Source organism: Lolium rigidum, chromosome 7, assembly GCF_022539505.1.
Source record: "Lolium rigidum isolate FL_2022 chromosome 7, APGP_CSIRO_Lrig_0.1, whole genome shotgun sequence".
NCBI lineage: Eukaryota > Viridiplantae > Streptophyta > Magnoliopsida > Poales > Poaceae > Lolium > Lolium rigidum.
In genome coordinates this window covers 318,750,525-318,770,132 of record NC_061514.1, presented here as the reverse complement: position 1 = coordinate 318,770,132, position 19,608 = coordinate 318,750,525, and the positions used below count along the sequence as shown (strand labels likewise).

At 53.4% G+C, this 19,608-nt stretch overlaps 2 protein-coding genes across 2 annotated transcripts; one reads left to right on the top strand and one right to left on the bottom strand.

The window, feature by feature from the left end:
* Window positions 1–1,430: 1,430 nt before the first annotated feature.
* LOC124677716 (protein ETHYLENE-INSENSITIVE 3-like 2) lies at window positions 1,431–3,813 on the top strand. The gene is made up of 2 exons (XM_047213680.1): window positions 1,431–1,531; window positions 1,737–3,813. Exon 2 carries the CDS (start codon window positions 1,820–1,822, stop codon window positions 3,644–3,646), a length of 1,827 nt encoding a protein of 608 aa, XP_047069636.1. The 5' UTR covers window positions 1,431–1,531; window positions 1,737–1,819; the 3' UTR covers window positions 3,647–3,813.
* A 13,126-nt stretch (window positions 3,814–16,939) lies between these two features.
* LOC124673230 (probable lysophospholipase BODYGUARD 4) lies at window positions 16,940–18,666 on the bottom strand. The gene is made up of 4 exons (XM_047209350.1): window positions 18,220–18,666; window positions 17,806–18,129; window positions 17,511–17,707; window positions 16,940–17,440 (listed from the first exon to the last, which is right to left on the bottom strand). Exons 1-4 carry the CDS (start codon window positions 18,664–18,666, stop codon window positions 17,080–17,082), a joined length of 1,329 nt encoding a protein of 442 aa, XP_047065306.1. The 3' UTR covers window positions 16,940–17,079.
* Window positions 18,667–19,608: the final 942 nt, after the last annotated feature.

The window sequence follows — 19,608 nt, the reverse complement described above, 5'->3', positions numbered from 1 at the left end:
TTCAGTAGAACTTCCCGAATAATTAACATAATGTTTTTTTTGCGAAATTACTCCGATGAATTAATAATCATGAAAAGTAGTATATAAAATGCACACAACAAGAAAATATGTTAGGATGTTGTACTACATGTTAGGACTTGTTTGATTCAAAAGAATTTCACAGAAATTGTGTAGGATTCTTGCCCATAGAACCCTCCAAAATTCCTATAGATTTCTTTCCTATACTACAATCATATAGGATTTATAGCAAAACATTAGGCATCTTGAAAAATTCCTATTTGTCTATGATGAACTACATGCATGTTTTATTCAAAGGATTTTGAAAGCACAGTAACAAGAAAAACGCACGAACAGTATGCCATGGCATGTGGAATCCTATAGAAATGAAAACCGCAGGAATCAGGAATCAGTTGCACGAAATGTTTGATTGCACCCCATGAAAAACGCAGAAAATTTCTATAGAGATTGCGTGCATGTGATAGTTGTCATAGGCACATAGAAATTTCCAAAAGGTCTAACCTCTTGTTAGAAATTCTACGAAATTGTAGTGCAGGAAGGGAATCCATATGAATTTTGGAGGGTTCAATCCTTTGAATCAAATGACTCTATAGAAGAAAAAAATCCTATGAGTAAGAATCCTATAAAATTTCTTTATGAATCCTTTTAATCAAACAAGCCCTACGTGTGTTTCTTACTCCCGTAGGCACATACCATGCATACTCTTCGTGCGTTTTTCCTATTTCTATTCTTTTGAAATCTTTTAAAAAAATATGTTCTGAATATTTTTCTGTAAACATACTTGATCATACTTCATAAAGGTTGGCTTTCATCAAAACTAAGCCGCCGGGAAACTTTGGCAAAGAGGTTTTGCCTATTAAGTTGACGAGTATCTTTAATGCCCAGTTTAGTAGTAGTATGAGACTTATGATTAATACGAAGCCACGGCCGGCCTCATTTGATTCGTACGATTTGTACAAAAATTATGTAGGAGTTGACTTCTGCGGAAAAAATTCATATATAAATTGTTTGATTTATAAGAACATGTTCTATAGAAATTAATCATATAGAAATCATGTAGTGTAAATCCTATAGGAAGAAAAACACGAGGTCATACCTCATAAAAAATTTCTTTGCCACCATTAAACACACTTTATTTTTTATAGGATTCAAGTAGTCATGAACTCATGACATTTCAATTATGTACTTTTCATATGTATATGTTTTTTTTTTTGTCCTTTGAATGAGCTCGGAACTGGCAGCACGCTCACGCTTACTAGGCACGGACCAACAGGAGTGCCATCTGCCAACGTGTGCAACACCGTGGAGACCTCGACTGATGCAAGTTGCAGGTCATACCAAAGTCGTCGGTCAAGATGCCGGCCATTATATAAGGGCCGTGTCACTCGCCGCTGCTTCCCCAGCCAGCTCCTGTCGCGCCCAAACAAGACTTCGCTTCTTCTTGCTTCCTCCTCTCCTCTCCTCTTCGCCGGCAAGCGCAGAGAAATCAGCAGCAGAGATACTAGATAAGGAGGTACGGATGTTCATGCTCACTTCCCCTCTTCGCATAAATCCAATCTGGTGTGTCTTGTTTCTCGCTTGTGCTCGTCAAATCTACTGCGGCTCCCAAACTCGGATGATTGTCTGTTTCTGATCCATTTCTTATAGCTCTCACATGCGCACATGTTCTTGCCACTTGAGTCTAGCTATACTTGCCTTACCCTGCTTAATTTGTGCAGGTGGCTATATAGGCTCCACCCCTGCGAGTCTTGCTGAGCAGAGCCCCAGTTTCTTGATCGCTTCCGGTCGGGTGTGCTTGGACATGATGGGAGGAGGGGTGACCATGATGGATCCGCGCATGGCGTTCGCGGCGGACGGCGACGGCGCCAAGGGGTTCGGTGTCTTTGGATCCGGCTGCTTCGTCGGGGAGAGCGACTTCATGAATCCAGCGCCGGCGCAGCGGGTGCACGAAAGCTTCCCCGATGAAGATGAGAGCGACGACGACGATGTGGACGGCATCGAGGAGCTGGAGCGCCGCATGTGGCGCGACCGGATGAGGCTCAAGCGCCTCAAGGAGCTGCAGCAGCGGCAGCAGAGCCCGGGCGGCGCGGCGAGCAGCAAGGGGCGGCGGCGGGAGGCGTCCCAGCAGGACCAGCAGGCGCGGCGCAAGAAGATGTCGCGCGCGCAGGACGGGATCCTCAAGTACATGCTCAAGATGATGGAGGCCTGCAGCGCGCAGGGCTTCGTGTACGGCATCGTGCCCGAGAACGGCAAGCCGGTCGGCGGCGCCTCCGACAACCTCCGCGCCTGGTGGAAGGAGAAGGTCCGCTTCGACCGAAACGCCCCCGCCGCCATCGCCAAGTACCAGGCCGACAACGCCCAGCCGGGCGATGCGGGCGAGGGGGGCGGGAACGACCCGGCGGCCGGCCCGCGGTCCCTGCACGAGCTGCAGGACACCACGCTGGGGTCGCTGCTCTCGTCGCTCATGCAGCACTGCAACCCGCCGCAGCGCCGGTACCCGCTCGAGAAGGGCGTGGCGCCGCCGTGGTGGCCGCGGGGGGCGTCCGAGGCGTGGTGGCCCGAGGCCGGCGTGCCGGACGAGCTGGGCCCGCCGCCGTACAAGAAGCCGCACGACCTCAAGAAGGCGTGGAAGGTCGCCGTGCTCACCGCCGTCATCAAGCACATGTCGCCCGACGTCGACAAGGTCCGCCGCCTCGTGCGCCAGTCCAAGTGCCTGCAGGACAAGATGACCGCCAGGGAGATCGTCACCTGGCTCGCCGTCCTCAAGAGGGAGGAGGAGCTGCATCCCGGCGCGTGCCTCCCTCCGCCGTCTGCCGCAAGGGCGCTCTCGTTCGACGCCAGCTCCGGCGAGTACGACGTCGACGCAGCCTACGGCGAGGAGACCGCCAACCAGACCAAGCCACCCTTCGAGGCAGCCGCGTTCGTCGACTTAACCATGGATGCTGACATGAGCAACGAGTTCTTGTTCATGCCGGCCGCGCTGATGAAGGAAGAAGCCATCGACTTCGACTTCACCCACACCCAGAAGCGGACCGCACTGTCGCCCGCCGCCGCCGACGCCGAGCCGGAGCAGATGCTGAATAATGGAAACACCCGCGTGTACACTTGCACCAACGCGCACTGCCCGCACGGCGATCCCGCGCTCGGCTTCCTCGACCGCAACGCGCGCAACGACCACCAGTACGCCTGCAGGTACAACAACCCCGCCGCCGTCGAGAGCAAGCCGCCACCGGCCTTCTTCCCGGCGGCACCCTACAGCCCGCGTAGCCAGCAGCAGCTTGGCGGCTTCGACTTCGGCCTTCCCGTCGATGACCAGAGATGCCTCGCCGGGCTGATGAGCATGTACGACGCCGGCGTGGCCGCGCACAGGAGCAACGACGCCGCCGCTCCGAGCATGCAGATCGGTGGCAGAGACCATCTGGCGCCAATATCGCTCGGTGGCGCGAACAGCATGATGCAGCAGCAGCAGCAGAATGCGGCATTCTTCGTCCGCAACGACGCGCCGTTCGGCATGGGGGCGCCGGAGCTCGGCAGGTTCAGTTCAGGTTTCGACGCGTCAGCGGTGAATTACGCCGGCGCCATGCAGCAACCGCCGCAGAAGCACGTTGGACCCAACTGGTTCTACTGAAACAACAATTAAGAAACCGCCATTCGTTAGCTTTGTAGCTTTATCTAGGCCATTACTAGAATTCATAAGGTTTTCAATCTCGATCGATTCACGGTTTCTTGTAAGTTGTAACCTGCAAGGACTGGTTGATTCAGGGCCATGTTCAGAACACTTGGAATTTTCACAAATCGCACCCGAATTTCCCGATGAAGGATCACACCGGAATTGAACCGTTTTTGCTAACTTTTTGTGGGATGCATGCGTTCATCCACCGTTTTAGCTGCAAAGATGCTTAACAACTTAGTATAGACCAAAAGACTAAACTTTGTTGCTCTTATTTTCCGAGAGTAACTTTGTTGCACTTTTTTCTCCCTCGACCCTCGTGGAAGGTTCCTTTTGCTGATCTAGAAAAGCAAAGCTTGGCCACCATGAGCTAGGCTCCCTTTCCCTTTCTGCTTCACTGTTCAGTTGATGGTGCGTAGGTGGCGACCCATCCGTCATCTCACATGCTCGCCGGGAAGCACCATGAATGAGATTCAGCCGTGACAAGGACTGGTTACCCGACGCGGAGGCCAGCCGGAGCACTGAGCAGCGCCGGAAGATGGGGCACACGCGCGCGCACGTTCGTAGATGCTGCCCATTTTGACGGGATCAACACGTACAAATTAAGGGAGGTGATGTTTGGGAAAATTTCCAGGCATTTCATCGCAAGCGGTTTCAGTTTTACAGTGATTCAAACGGGCCCAAATGTACAGCGCATTTTCACATAGATCTGGAAATTTTACCGGGATTCAAACAGGCTCCGTTAGAGTTGAAAATGACCTTTTACAGACAACATAAACACACACTGTCAGACTGAAATGACCTTTCACACACACATAAACATAAACTGTCAGATTGAGGAACCATGAATTTGAGAGCATATCTGGCATCCAAACCGTCCTACAAAGTAATTTGGATCGTCAGATGTTAGAACTTTCTCGGCCATGCGTCCAAAGCTTTTTTTATCCAGCGTGGCTTAATACAGTGTCCACCACTTCGAGCCCGTCCCCGCTACATAGAGGTAGTTAGGGGAAGCTGGACAGAACGAAAACCCACGTCGCCTAACTCTAGCCAACGCAATTTAATTTCCGCGCAGCAACTTGCAGTTTCCTTAGACGCGCAACAAGACGTCTCACCGCGCCTTGTTATGTGTGCTGATGTTAATGCACGCCACTGCTTCCTCGCCTGCCTCTAGTGTATATAACGGGGTGCTCGCTCATCACCTCTCGCACACAACCCTAGCCGCCGGCACCCAACTTTGTCCACAGGCGCTCCATGGCTGGTTCAACTGGACATGGTCATGGCAGCTGCAGGGGCAGGGGCGGTCGTGTCGCACGCTCGCCATCGCCTGAGGAAGAAGACTGCCCCTGCAACAAGTACTTCCAGTTTGTCATCTTCATCAATGACGACCCTTTCGGCAAGAAGAAGCTCCTGGACGCGTTCGCCGAATTTCTCGTCGGTTGAGAGCCGGCCGCGGTGACCCTGCGGGAAGCGGGCTGCGATTTCTGCCGGTGGACCGTGGAGGTCATGTTCGATGTGGAAGGCAAGATGTACCTCCAAACTAGCTGGAAGAAGTTCCCGAGACCTCGACATCGAGGTCGGCTGCTTGGTAAACTTCTTCTACAAAGGCGACGGCGAGATGAGCGTCAAGATGTTTAACAAAAGAGTCTTGACATATCCACCACCACAACGACTCGGGTGACGACAACGACGACGACGGTAGCGAAGAATAGTAGGGCTGACCTCTAGTTTTCCAAGGTTTATGTTTTTGTCTATCGTTTTAATACTTTTTCCATGTAAAAAAGACGAATCATCTCCAAAATTATAAATAAAGTGTTAATTTTAAATCAAAAATTGTCTGAAGGTCATGTTTAGGCAACGTGGCTTGAGAGGGACGCTCCCAAGCGTAGCACGAGAATGTGGCGTTCCCCAAACAACGGATTCAGCACTTTAACCTGATGTGATTTGAGGGACGCAACTCTAAGATACCTCCCCCGTTAACATTTGAGTCGGTTCTACGCATACTTAGGCCACCAAATCGTGGCCCTGTCGGTTCCTAATCTTCCTCGAGATCTACCTAATCCGTCCCTTAAAATAAAGCACTCCATAATTTTCTTATCAGTTGTTTACTTAGTACTACTCTGAACTGAAGTACACACGCTTGTTTTCGAAGATTCTCGCGACGTGCAAAAGGAAGAAGCACCGTTGAATTTCTCTGAAGAACCATTGGCCAGTCAAGATATTCTATTCTCCCGACACTTCTCCTTCCGGTCAATGTTAACCAGAAAGCGTCACGACGAACTTAATTAGGTGGGCTAGTCACACGTTCAGTTACAGAGAAACATGGGGGTATATACTTACTTTGGTGGTTGCCTTTCTGAAATCTTTGACCATAATGCGATGTTCGATCCCATTTCTGCAAGAACTGTTCCTCAGCGAATGCTCAGACTAGCCAAAGCTTCAGATGATTTTGTGTCTTATAAGTGCAGAGAAAATGTTCTTGAAACATGCATGGGGTGTGGGGTATATACTCTGGTTGCCTATCTGAAATCTTTGACCATGATGCGAAATTCGCTCCATATCTGCAACAAACTGTTCATCGGCAAATGTTCAGACTAGCCAAATCTTCAGAAGCTCGGCGTCTTGCGAGGACCTGACCGTAACTCAATACTAGGTAATTTACTCAAGCGAGTAATGGAGAGCGCTAGTATCACTGAAAGCTCCGTCTGAAGCCTGACAAATTTCATAAATAGGAGGCCACGTGGGCAAGGACGATGGCCGGATGGCCTGTCAGTGGTCAGAGAGGAGCGGCGGGCTGCCGGCTGAAAGCAGCGGCGGCCGATCGACGCGGCATGGAGCTGTTGCGTAGTATTCCGATCCGCTGTTTGCTGGTGGCCGCGGTACTGCAGTGCAGCGTGGTGGTCCGTCGGTCCACTGCAGGGTATCACACGTCGCCTGCGTGCGATTGGCGACAAGGCCGCAAGGGTCTCGGCCTCGGCCTCTCGCTATCGGGGATGATCAACTCCATCGGGTCACAGTGCAATCGCTGTTGTACTATGTGTTCTGGTGTTCGTTGGTTGATTGGCTCTGCCGGTTTTCCTAGCTCGACATACCATGGCACAGTCGAAGCGGCGGCATGCCGCCGTGACCGGCGAGCCAGTGATCATGAGACGCACGTAGGTGCATCTCCACCGGAACGTCTCATAGGAACCTCAATACAATCACCAGCAACCATGTGCCGGAATCTTTGCGCGGGGTGAAGAAACACACCGGCACCTCGCGCTACCTACAATTAGGTGTGTGGGGCCGTCGTGGCAGCCAGAGGGAACGCCTGTCGCGGATTAACTGCCCGCGTAGAGAAGGCCGATCGTCGTCTTCAATGGACGTGACGGTTCTCGAGGCTCTGATGCGACGGTTCCCGCTCATCAATGCGCCCGGCCGCCCACTATAACTCGCACGTTCCTCCCGTCTCTGTCCATTTCCCTCCGTCAAACCCTAACCGCGCTGCAATCTCCTCTACATCGCCTTGGCGCACAAACATGAGGCCGACGGCAGCGGAACCGACATCGCTAAAGACATGCCACACAGAACCTCAACTCCGCGGCAGCCTAGTGAGCCACCTCGCCAGTCGGTGTGCTACCCGGCGGGCCTATCCACCACTCCTGCGGCGCGTTCGGGCTCGTCACGATATGGCTCAATCTCCGACGGCCGGCGGCGATCGGCGCCCTACCCTAGGCCAAGACGGAGCGAAGGGATCGTCATCCGGGACAGGGCAAGGTTATCTTCCTCGGCACCAGCGTCCGTCCGCCCTAAGAAGGAGTTGGTGGTGAAGGAGGAAGCACCAATCCTCCCGTTGGTCCTCCCATCCCAACCACCGCAGCCGGAGAAGACATGGTGGGTACCGGAGCCGGAGTTGCAGGCGGCTGCCGCGGTACCAACGATCCAGAGGATGCGCCGGGGCAGCATTTGTTGTTGCAAACTTAGTATAATCTCAAACGAAATCCGACGTTATCTGTGAAAATTCAAACCCTACTTTTGGGGGGGGGGGGACGCTTATTTATGACGGACCGGTGGAGATGCTCTAAGCGAGTGTTGAGACTACCCGCCATATTTAGAAAAACTACACGATTTAATTTGGGGTGAGAACCTTTGGTGCTGATTGAACATTTTCAGGACACGGTGGAAAAATTAAATTGACTATATGCACAAAATTTAAGAACAATTTTAACTATTTTGTAGGTATTTCATAATTTCTCCGTTCCAAAATTATTGTGGTGATTATGAAATGGATGGAGTATATCCTCAAATTCGATTTGGAAGCAGACACTATTAAAAAAAAACGGTAGACAGGGCAGGCCCATTAGATTGGTCACGCATGCCATAAGAACAACTCGGGGGATAGACGAGATGGAAATCCGACCTAGCCTAGCCTGGCCTCTCAAGAGAATTCGGCCCATATGTTACTAGTTCAGTGTTCTTTTCCACGACACTGAACGATATCTATCACAGCACTTCCGTCCATGTTCCCCTGAAAACATTCCGATACAGCTAAAACCGATACAGTAGCAGATTATTTACTGGGACACTGGCGAGTGTTCTTCTCGTAACTACTGCTGTTTGCTGGAGATAAGCTCAGCCCCGTAGGTGGTGAACATTCTCAGCAGCGCCCGGCCTTGGCACGGCAGGGGCTGCTCGGCGGAACCTTGAACAGGGGCCGGCCGGCGTAGAACCCCTTCGCCTCTTCCACCGCGCCGGCGCCGCCGGAGCCACCTGGTCCAACTGCCAACACGCAAAAACGAAGGAGAAGCAAAAAAAAAAAACATGATCCACGAGCCCACGAGATATATAGGCAGATCTATCAAGCAGCGGGAAGTCCAGTTACCGACCTGCCATGACGGTGTCGCCTCCCAGCTGCGGCGCCGGCGCGGCCACGTTGACCGTGACGTCGGGAGCTTGATCGTCCTGGTTCTCTTGCACGAGCTCCCAGACTTTTAACCCCAAAATGGTGGACAAGACGAGCAGCCCGACGACCGCCAAGGTCAAACAAGCCGCGTGCTTTAGATCAGAGCGGCGCTCGTCCGCTGCTGCCTCCATGACCGACGCTGATCGGGCAAGTTTCAGATATCGCTGACGGAGTTGAACGTGAGACGAGACGCCTGGCCGGTTGCTCTCGTACTTGTACTAGCCGGAGATGCAAATGACCCGATATCATTTACATGGCTCACTCTGCGTACCTCAGTTGATGATTCGACGAGGAATCAATATCTCCGAGCGGACACGCAGCGCGCGGAACGTGCATGTGCCCGTGTTTGGGTTAGGCAGGCCGGCGATGGCAGTGCTACTCTAGCAGTCGCTCCCTTCTTCAGGTTCAGTTATGTGTGACGGTGACCTGTCAGAACAGCTCAAACTGCGTTTATCCTGGGTCGGAACATCTACGAGCGGGTACGTAGTTGTTCTGGAAGAAGTAATCCATGGACTACACAGAACTAATGCGAAGGGCATTATTCTGAAATTCGATTTCCAGAAGGCACATGACAAAGTTCAGTGGGGATTTCTGGAACATGTATTGCGGCTCAAAGGATTTTGTGAAACTTGGAACATGAATCAGCTTGTGTTGGGTCTGGAGGGGGAACTCGACGAGGGAATCCATGGCAGCTTGGATCTTGGAGGCTTTGGCATTGATCTTTCATCAGCAACAACTTCTTCATCCATACTATCGTTGTTTCGCAATTGTATTCATTCAATCCCTCACATTCCATTCATATAATCATGATGATGTTATTTACCCCATGTGTGAGTAGTTCAATATGTTATAATCATGATGATGTTAAATTTGTCGCAAAGGCTTATGCGATTCGTCTCTCGCCTATCGCGATCAGTAGAGCACAATCCGCCTTCACCAAAGGCAGGAGTATCCATGAAGGTGTAGTATCTTTGCAAGAGATCATTCATTAGACCAAAGCTAAGAGACTTGAGGGAGTCTTCCTTAAGCTGGATTTTGAAAAAGCCTACGACAGAGTCGACTGGGGCTTTATTCGGGAGGTTCTGCTCCGCGAAGGTTTCGACCCCGAATGGGTACACCATGTGCTGGGTCTGGTCTCGAGGGTCAGACGGCCATTCCCATTAACGGCAAAGTGGGTAACTTCTTTAGGAATGGACGAGGGGTGCATCATGGAGACCCCCTCTCTCCAATCCTCTACTACTTTGCGGTTGATGCCCTGGATGCAATCCTGGACGCTGCAACGGTTGCAAGGCATATTAGTGGGGTGATTCTCCACCTCATCCAAGGGGGGTGACGCATCTACAATATGCAGATGATACAATCATTATGGTTCAACCTGATGACCTTGGCCTAATCAACCTTAAGTTCCTTCTCTTGTGTTTTGAAAGCATGTCGGGGCTACGCATCAACTTCCACAAGAGCGAGGTGATGGTTTTGGGGACCTCGCGGATTGCCAACATCCTCAATTGCAAATTGGGATCTTTCCCGTTCACGTACCTAGGGCTTCCAACAGGGGATCGCACCCTGGTTGCTTCAGACTAGGATCCGCTGGGGCTGAAGGTGGTAAAGCGGGCTGACCCATGGATGGGCAAGTTCTTGTCTTCCGCGGCAAGACTGGTCCTGATAAATGCATGTCTTTCCAACCTCCCGATGCACGCCATGGGGGTTTGCTTGCTGGGTACGGGGGTGCACCAAGTGTTTAATAAACATCTCTCCAGATTGTTCTGGGAAGTTAATGGCCCCAAAAGGAAATATCACTGGGTCCGTTAGGACGCGATGTGCAAACCCAAGTCCTTGGGGGGACTCAGGATCGTCGACACTAAGCTAATGAATATTTGCCTGATGGCAAAGTGGATCTGGAAGCTGTATGCCGGGGAACAAGGCCTCTGGGCAGACATACTGAGAAACAAATACCTCAGATCGAAAGACCTGCTGGTAGACTCTCACAGGAATGGGTCACAGTTCTGGAACTCGATCCACAAGGTGAAATCGGTGTTTTGTTTGGGGCGAAACACCGGGTTCGCAACGGTACTTCCACTAGACTGTGGTTAGACTGGTGGCAGGGGTCGGGGCCCCTTAAAGATCGGTTCCTAGCCCTGTTTGCACTGGCGGTTGACCAAGGCTGCTCGATCGCCCGCGCGAATGTTGACGGGATGTGGCTGATCCCCTTTCGATAGACTCTGGGCAAGTTAACTGAGTTTAGGAGGGAGATTGGTGTCTTCCATCCTTCTCCGGACCCGGACATCATCTCCTGGGCCCTGGAACCGTGGGGGAAGTTCTCTGTCCGCTCCCTTTACAAGAAGCTCTGCCAAGGGACTCCAAGGAGACACTACATCACGTTGTGGCGGATCTATGTTCCTCTCAAGATCCGGGTGTTCCTCTGGCAGCTGGCACGGAAACGCCTACCATCCAACCGTCCAGCGACAACATCCGTCACAGGTGTGGCCCATCCACTGGCCGATGTGCTCTGTGTGATGAGTGGGAGGACACGAACCACATCTTCTTTACTTGCTCTCTAGCAAAGTTCATGTGGAGTGCAGTCTGAGAGATTCTGTCTTGCTCCTCGAACCCCTCATGTGCGGCGGACGTTTGTAGACTCCTAGATTCGCGGACGGGACAGACTAAACGCGTGTTGTGCAGCCATGCTTTGGGCTTTGTGGAATACTAGGAATAAGTTTACCATTGAGGGAAAGTTTCCCTCGCAACCTGCTGATGTTTTATATAAAATGTACATGTATCTTTAGGTATGGAGACCAGTGGGTAGGAGAGACGACCGAGAAGCCCTGGAGATGACGGCGGACCGGATTAAAGCGCTTCACGCTACAGTTCGGGAGGGGCCTTCGTCAGCTTGATCTCTGTCTGCCCTTTGTATCCCTAGTTCTTGTCGCCTGTGTAGTTGGGGCTGCCAGGTGTGATTTCTACTAGCTATGCGATCCTTGTATGGATGTTGGGTCGGAGACCCTGGTTTCTGGTACTTTCGTGTATGTGTGCGGTATCGTTCTTCGTTTGTATTGTAAAACCAATGTACGCGTCCGGTACTCCGGTGTGGAGTTATTAATGTAAAGCAGGGCTCGGCTCAATAGCCTACCGTCTAAAATTAGTTCCATTTGTTCATATGGAGATGGAGAAATTCTGGCAATATTATAAAATTAAATAAAGATTTGTGTTTGTACGTCTTCTTTTGCAATATGTGTACGGTGGTCTTCTTCAATTACTATGTTAAGTGTTGTCGACCATATAATATTTGCCAGACCCTTAATTACTCGAGGACTCCAGCCACTGACTTGAGGAAATGGTGGGGTTATGAGGGGTGTATGTTTTTTTTTTTGAGGAAAGGAGTACGTGTTCCAAGTCAAATACAAGAACAAAGGCCACACACGCACCCACACGCTAGAAGCAACCCGAAGGCCAGCTGTCCTGGAGAAAGAGCAGAAAGAACCCTGGCAGAAAGAAAAAATACAAAGTGGTCCTTGAAGGTTCTGACGCCCGGCCACCATGCCACTCGCCTCTGTAGATCCGCAGCACCGCCTGAAGACGGCCGGAGAAGAAGAAGCCGAGTCCACCACACACCCAAGGCCGAACTGAGCTCGATAGCAGCTAAGCTGCGTTGACATACCGCAGTAGTCATCCAGCGCGAGCGCCGGAATGTAAGCCGTTGATAGACCATCGGCGGGGAAACATCCCCGAGCCGCCGCAGCCTCGTCGTCGCCACCTCCAGCCGAGACCAGAGAAGAAGACGCCGTCCAACAACCGCAGAACCCCTCCAGATCAGACTGACGCCAGGAAACCTCAGCAGAAGAAAACTCCTGTACAGGCGCCTGGAGCAGCCAGCAGCAGACACCAGCTCCACACCGCGCCTCCCCCAGCACCCCCACGGCAAGGCCAGGAGAAGCCCAACCATGGCGAAGACGGGATCGAGGGACAAAAGCTCCCACAGCCGGCCTTCACCTTCGCCATGAAGACCACCCTTGGAGCACCAAGCCTCACCAGATCGACCGATCCAGGAGGACACCACGCCGGAAGCTCGCCGGCAACGCCACGACGGACGTCGCCAAGGTGGGGATCGAGCTCCAACACCATTATTCCACGGCGCCGCCGCCACCACCTCGCCAGCGCCACCGGGAGACCCTACCCTACTATCTACACGCCTCGGGCACGGATCCGAGGTCCCCCCACTCTCCGGCCACCGCAACAGCGGCCGGAGAGGGAGGGGACCGCCGGATCGGCCGTCAGCGGAGCGAGGGACGGAGGTGAGCTCCCTTTTCGCCTCTCCTTACTGTAGCACGGGGGAGGGGAAAGAGGAGAGCCGGTGGGGGATCCGGATTGGTTTGGTAGTACTATGAGGGGTGTATGTTAGTACTACTAAGTGCACCTATATGTGGGATCCCGCTGTTCACACACATACTACAAAGACTTCTGAGAACGCTGTACCCTTATTGAGTTTCGAGTACTTTACATCGTTCACGTTGTCTCTTATCTCTTTTTTGCTTTATGCACTATTGTCTGTTCACAACTCAACAACAACAACAATAGCCTACTTTCATCTCACTTTTCTTTAGATCAGAATAACTCACAGCTACATCAAAGTGAAGGTAAAAAATTATACTTAAACCTTTACCAAATAAATTAATCGTACTCTTACTTTTACAAACTAGTTACATACATCATATGCACTTGTAGAAGTAATGCGTTAACCATCTTTGACGTCTGCCTACACGTGTCAGCCACGTAGGGGTGCGGGTGTGCAGCTACTCTCAGTATCTATTTTGACCTTTAATGGAATGTCAATCTTGCTCTAAATGGAAATGCTTGGGTCAACATGATCAAATTGGACAACGACTTCACCATGGCACATTTCTCGCAATTCCTCGACCTTTGGACTCTTTGCCAAGGGGTGCAACTTCATGATGATTTGGATGATGACATTATTTGGAATCTCACGGCAAGTGGGCATTACTCCGCTAAATCGGCTTATGAGGTGCAATTCATCGTCTCCGTCGCTTCCTATCTCCACAAGTCGGTTTGGAAGACTTGGGCACCTCTCAAAACCAAAATCTTTGCTTGGCTACTTGCCCAAAACCGCATTTGGACCGCCGACCGCCTACAAAAACGTGGGTGGCCAAATTGCGGCCTATGCCCCCTATGCAAGCAAACTAATGAGACGGCGGCGCACCTCTTCATACATTGTAGGTTCACTACGCGTCTTTGGGACAAAGTGGCGGAGTGGTTGCACAACATGGACATTACCCCCAATGGGTGGACCGGCCTATCCATCGAGCTTTGGTGGCGCAACATGACAAGACCCCACTTGCCCAACCGCAAAGCCATCTCTTCGCGAGCTCTTCTTGTCACTTGAGAGATTTGGAATGAGCGCAACGCAAGGGTTTTCAACAATAAGTATGCCAACCATGATGTACTCCTAGATAAGATTAAGAGAGAGGCCCGCTTGTGGGTTTTAGCCGGCGCTAAACGCTTGGGTCAAATCATGCCGCGAGAGTAGTCGCTTGTACTCTTCTTTTTCTTTTGTTCGGACTTTCTTGTCAAACTCTTCTCCTTAATTAATCGAATGGGGCAAAGCTTTTGCCCCCGTTTCAAAAAAAAATTGACCTTTAAATGTATGCATAGACTTTATAGTGTTAAAATCTGTAATTTGACAACTTTATTGTATTTATTGAGATTAAAGTAAATAATTTTGTGTTTTACACTTTGTTGTGCAGGAATTACATGAAAATCACAGAGGTTCATATTGGAGTGAAATTTGGAGTTCATGAAATCTGTCTCTACATAACTGTTTTGAAAGATGGCCACGAACCGACTTGAAGATGATGTCAAACGTAAAACTATACACCATGAAAGTTAAGGTAAACTTTCCACTGATGATTTCTCATGTGTTAAATTTCAAAATATGAGTTCTTATGCACAAAATATCGTCCCGTCACTTAAGGCCTAAAACTGCACCACGGGAGCCCGAAAGTGGATGAAGGAATTGAACCAAAATTTTGTCATATTTGATGGATTTGACCATGGCTCTGTTCTATGAACTTGTGGCGACAAATAAGAGTCATGCAAAGGCTCTAGAGATGTCGAAGAGCCCGTGGATCAAATGAGGTTAGATCGAGTGGCGAAGATGCAATGTGCACCACTATATAGCGGCGAAGATGCAAGCATTGTGAGGAATTCACATCTCCCTTGGCAGCCGGCAAGAGGGGGAAAGTCTCCTCCACCCCATCACCGACCCTAGGCTGCCGTGGCCTTCGCCATCACCTCGAGGCTGCTCCTCTCCATCAACCACTTCATCAAGCCCTCCATAACCATTTCCATGTGTGAGTAGACCCGTTCTAGGTGTGTAGCGTTAGGGAGTTTCAGAGCATCTCCAGTTACATCCCCCAAACCGTCCCCCAAAGGGATTTGGGGCGCGCTGGACAAAAAATGCGTTCCAGCCGCGTCCCCCAAAGCCCATTTTTGTCCGACGCACCCCGATACGGTGTCCGGCGCCCCGAGCCCGTCCCCGTCCCACAGGGGACGCTCCGGGCACGCCGGACACAACGAAAAGCGAGGCGAACCGACGCGGGGCCGACCCGTCAGCGGCACAGTTAATTTTAACCTAACCGTCGCCTACCTTGTGACGGAAGTTATTCGCGCGCAGTGACACACGGTGGCATCTTTGCCTTAATGGCGATGGAGGGGCAGGCGAGACGTCTCGTCGGTGCTGCGCAGCCTCCACGCGTCGCCGGCGTTCGCACGCCACCGCCTGTTCCCGTGCGATCTTCCCGCCTCTTCTCGCCTGTTCCCGCGCTTTCTACCCGACGCCGGCGTCTATAAATAGGCCTCCCGGCTCAATGGTAGCCACCACACCCCGCCGGCAACAAACACAGCCCTCGTCGCTCCACCGCCGTCTCCTCCACCACCAGTGGCGATGGCGAACCGCCCCGGCGCTGGCCACTTCCCTCCACCGCCGTCTCCTCCACTTCCAGTCCCGGAATCGCAGGTCGACACCGACCCTGTGACCCGGGAAGAGCGGCGGCGGCGAGGGATGCAGAACTGGCGTGCACACCATCAGCAGCGGCGGGAGGCACTCGACCAGCAGCGTGAGGCGGCGCAGGCGGCGGATCTAGCGGCGTTCTGCGCCCCCGCTGCTGACGAGGCCGCGGCGGCAGTAGCGTGGCAGGAGCAGCAGGGCGACACCGTTGCGGCGTTCGACGCCTCGACGAGAGAAGAGGCACGACGGTGCCGGTACCGGGAGGAGATGGAGCAGCGGTGGGCTGAAGAGCTCCAACGCCAGCGCGATGAGCGGGATGCGCTGTACCGTGAACGGCGGGAGGCGATCGAGCGCCGGCGGCAGGAGTCGATCGAGCGCCAGCGGCAGCAGGCGGCGGAGGAGCGTCGGCAGCGTGAGTCGGCGCTGGCGGCGATCTGGGGGAGGCGGGTGGACCAGTTGGCAGCGGAGGCCGACATTTTGGCGGCGGCGATGATGGAGGCGCCAACAGATGTGGAGGAGGAGGCGGCCGACGCGGAGGAGGAGGAGGCCGACGCGGAGGAGACCGAGGTGGAGGAGGACGACGACGACGAGTTCGAGTGGTCCGACGACGACGGGCCACACCCGGACGAAACGGCCGATCAGCAATGCGCGCTCGTCGAGTCGTTCGAGTCGGAGAAGAAGCTCCAGGACGACGCCCGTGCCCGCGAAGAGGCGCAGATTCGTCGCGCCGTCGAGCTCTCCCTCCGTGCGGTGCGAGCGAGGGAGGGCCGACGTCGACGCGGTCGCCGGAGCAGCGGCGTCCGGCCACCGCCCTACGCACGGAGAGGGCGGCGCGCGCAGCAAGAGCTGCGGCGGAGGGCGTGCGACGCCGGGCGGGGCCGTCGAACGCACCGCCGGGTGGTCAGTAGGCTAGGTTTAGATGAAAGCTAGCCGTTTTCATTCAAACTTTGTAATATATAATCAAAATTGAATGAAAACCTTTATTTTCGTGCACCAATATTTATTTGGGGGCGGCGTTTGGGGGACGCGGCTGGGAAGCGACGTCCCCCAAACGCGGCACGAACAAAACACGTCCCCCAAACGCTCGATCCGGCGCGGTTTGGGGGACGCGACTGGAGATGCTCTCACGAGTTAGTTAAAATGTATAGTATCTTCATTTTCTCATTTATGTGGAGCACACAGTCTTATCGATAAGGAGATTTGGCGTACATAATAAGTATTATCAAGTCAAGATTTATGAGCTTGATTGATTCAGATTTTTTTTCTCAAAACTTAAAAGAACATTTTGAACTTCAGAGAGTCGTTCCGGTGTACCTAAATTCGTTCTGACATTTACAAGTTCGATGGTTCATCCTGTAATTGTAGTTCTGTACACTGGGCTGCAAGGATTGAAACTCAGGGTTGTTACGTTTACCAGCACTCATTAAACCCTCACGTCCTGACGCATCCATCCATCACCATGGCTTCACGGTTCTCACAACCTGACCAGAACTCTCGGAGCTCCTCGGCGAACTCCTTCTCCCTTCCGAAGACCACCGTCCGGTGGTCGCGTCCGCCCAGGAGACGCAGCTCCGCGCGTGGGAGCTTCGATTTCAGGTGACGGCTGCTGCACTCGACCGGAACCACCTGGTCCCCGTCGCCGTGGACCACCCTCACCGGCACGCCGGCCGCCGCCAGCACCTCCAGGTTCCGGTCCTGCACCCCCGCCCCGCCGCAGATCACGTTGTGCATCGTGTTCCACGCCGAGTGATGCGTGTGCCTCGTCAGGTCCCTGACCACGAAGTCCACGCCGCTGTATTCATAGTCGTCAGGTCCAAGCAAATTATTGTTTGTGTCTGAATGAATTTGATCGATTTCGCTACCTCTTTCGCGTGAGGATCCTGATGAGCCACTCCCAGACCCGGTGGTTCTTGCAGACGACGAAGCAGACAGTCCTCCCGATGTGCTCGTACCAGGACATCACCGCCGTGCCGAACACCAGCGGCGGCCAGAGCTTCTTCTCGGCCAGCCGGGTCAGCGCCACCTGACTCGCCCTCTCTTCGCAGGGCAGGAAGTACGGCTGGAGGGATACATGCAATGCAACGCCATGAACACGACACGATCGACTGAGCAGAAAGTATACATATCTCTGAGAACATATTCAGAACGAGTGCGTACCGGCGCGACGAGCGTGATGGATCTGACCCGAGCCGGGTTTCTCGCGGCGAGAGCTATGGCGACGGTGCAGCCCATGGAGTGGCTGACCAGGTGGAAGGAGGTGAGGCCGAGTGGGTCGATGAGGCTCCGCTCGATGGCCTCGACGTGGTCCCGCAGCGTGTACGCGCAGTTCGCCGGCTTGGGGCTGTCGCCGAAGCCGAGGAGATCGACGGCGAGCAGCCTGCGGTTCGTGGTGGCGGCGAGCTCCGGGAACACGGTCTGCGCCCAGAAGGAGGACGACGACGTGAAGCCGTGGATGAAGATGGCGTCGTCCCCGGGACCTCTCTCGCTTCTTGTCGTCGCTGCGCAAAAGTCACGCGGTTCTGTTGGATCATGCCGGCCGGGCGACTGACAAGTAATTGCGTGCGCGCACACGCGAGTAGTAACTGAAAAACGGAAAATCGTAGTACCTTTGGTCGGCGTCGGTTCTTCTTTGCCGGCGACGAAGTGCAGCCGGCCGCCGCCGGCGCTCCGCCACGCGAGGCACCTCGCGCAGCCGCAGTCGGACCACCTCGGGCTCCGCGCCTTCTCCGGCGACGCGTTCGTCGTCCTCTTCCCGACGCCGACCGTCCGTAGGAGCGCCAGCAGCGCGTCCCGGAAGGCGCTCCTACGGAGGTACAATGTGTCGGACACCCCCTCCGCGCCATGGGTCCGGTGGCAGAAGCAGGCGACGGGGCTGTCCTCCAGGACGGCGTCGAGCGCGGCGTAGACGAGGCAGAGGAGCACGTCGAGGACGTCGAGGAAGGCGAAGACGGCGGCCGCGAGCGCGACCCCCGGCCATTTGGCAGGGCGCGACAGGAGGGCCGGCAGTCCGCCGGGCATGATGGACGTGGATGGAGGTGGATGCGAGTCGTAAGGCTGGAAAAGCGTGGTGGCGCGTGTGTGCGCCTTTGATCCACGTCGCCCGGAACAGGAGGAGTATGCAGCAGACGATATCACAGGCCTACTGAGTGCGGTTTTTCTAACGGATATCACAGGAGGAGTATGCAGCAGACTACCGGTGTCCATCTGCCCCTGCGTTGGTTGGTTGCGATGCGTGCTGGCCGAAGCGGTATACTGATTTTTTATTGAGTATTGCCCTGACACAAGCTGCGCTACTGATACAATACGTATCTACTGGTGGCCCTTAGAGCTGCTTCTTCTCCGGCTTGCTCTCTCTCCCATGATTTATCTCCTGTACTGGATCGAGATCCACTAAATAAGCAGCGGCGAGGCGGCGCGGCGAGGCAGTTGGCGAGGCTTCGACGAGGTGGCGATCAGGGACGGCGTCCTCCATACAGACTTTGTCGGCCAGAACGGTGGTGCCGTACAAGAGCACCACCTCCTAGCGCAGCTACTCACCGGCGTGTGTTGACTTTGGTCTCCTCCGCTGATTCCCCTTCGTCGCCGCTGCGTTACGCTCCAGCCCTAGCCGCGGATTGGAACGCCGGCGTGGCTTCGGCTACCCTTATGCATCGATTGCACGGCTCCCCGGTTAGATTTCCCGTCGAACTACACCTAATCCTGGACTCCCAGGTCACCATGGCGCTCCTGATTCGGGTCTCCTTCTGCACAACTTCCCCGTGGACGTCCCCCAGCTCATGGCTGTTGTATCTTTGTGTGTGGTTGCCGGATGTGTGTTTGGAGGAGCTCTGTCTCCTCAGATTTAGGGGAGTTTCTGGCCACTCATATTACAAGAAGTCACTGCATCACCTCCAATTTTACTTTTCTTGGTACATCGTATCCAATTTCTGCTACTAGCCTACTACAATACTGTTGTAGATT

Coding starts and splice junctions, on each gene's coding strand:
- LOC124677716 (XM_047213680.1), top strand. CDS start 1,820: ATGATGGGAGGAGGGGTGACCATGATGGATCCGCGCATGGCGTTCGCG.
- LOC124673230 (XM_047209350.1), bottom strand. CDS start 18,666: ATGCCCGGCGGACTGCCGGCCCTCCTGTCGCGCCCTGCCAAATGGCCG. Junction 17,708..17,805: donor CCATCACGCTCGTCGCGCCG/GTACGCACTCGT, acceptor GTATCCCTCCAG/CCGTACTTCCTGCCCTGCGA. Junction 17,441..17,510: donor AGGATCCTCACGCGAAAGAG/GTAGCGAAATCG, acceptor CTATGAATACAG/CGGCGTGGACTTCGTGGTCA.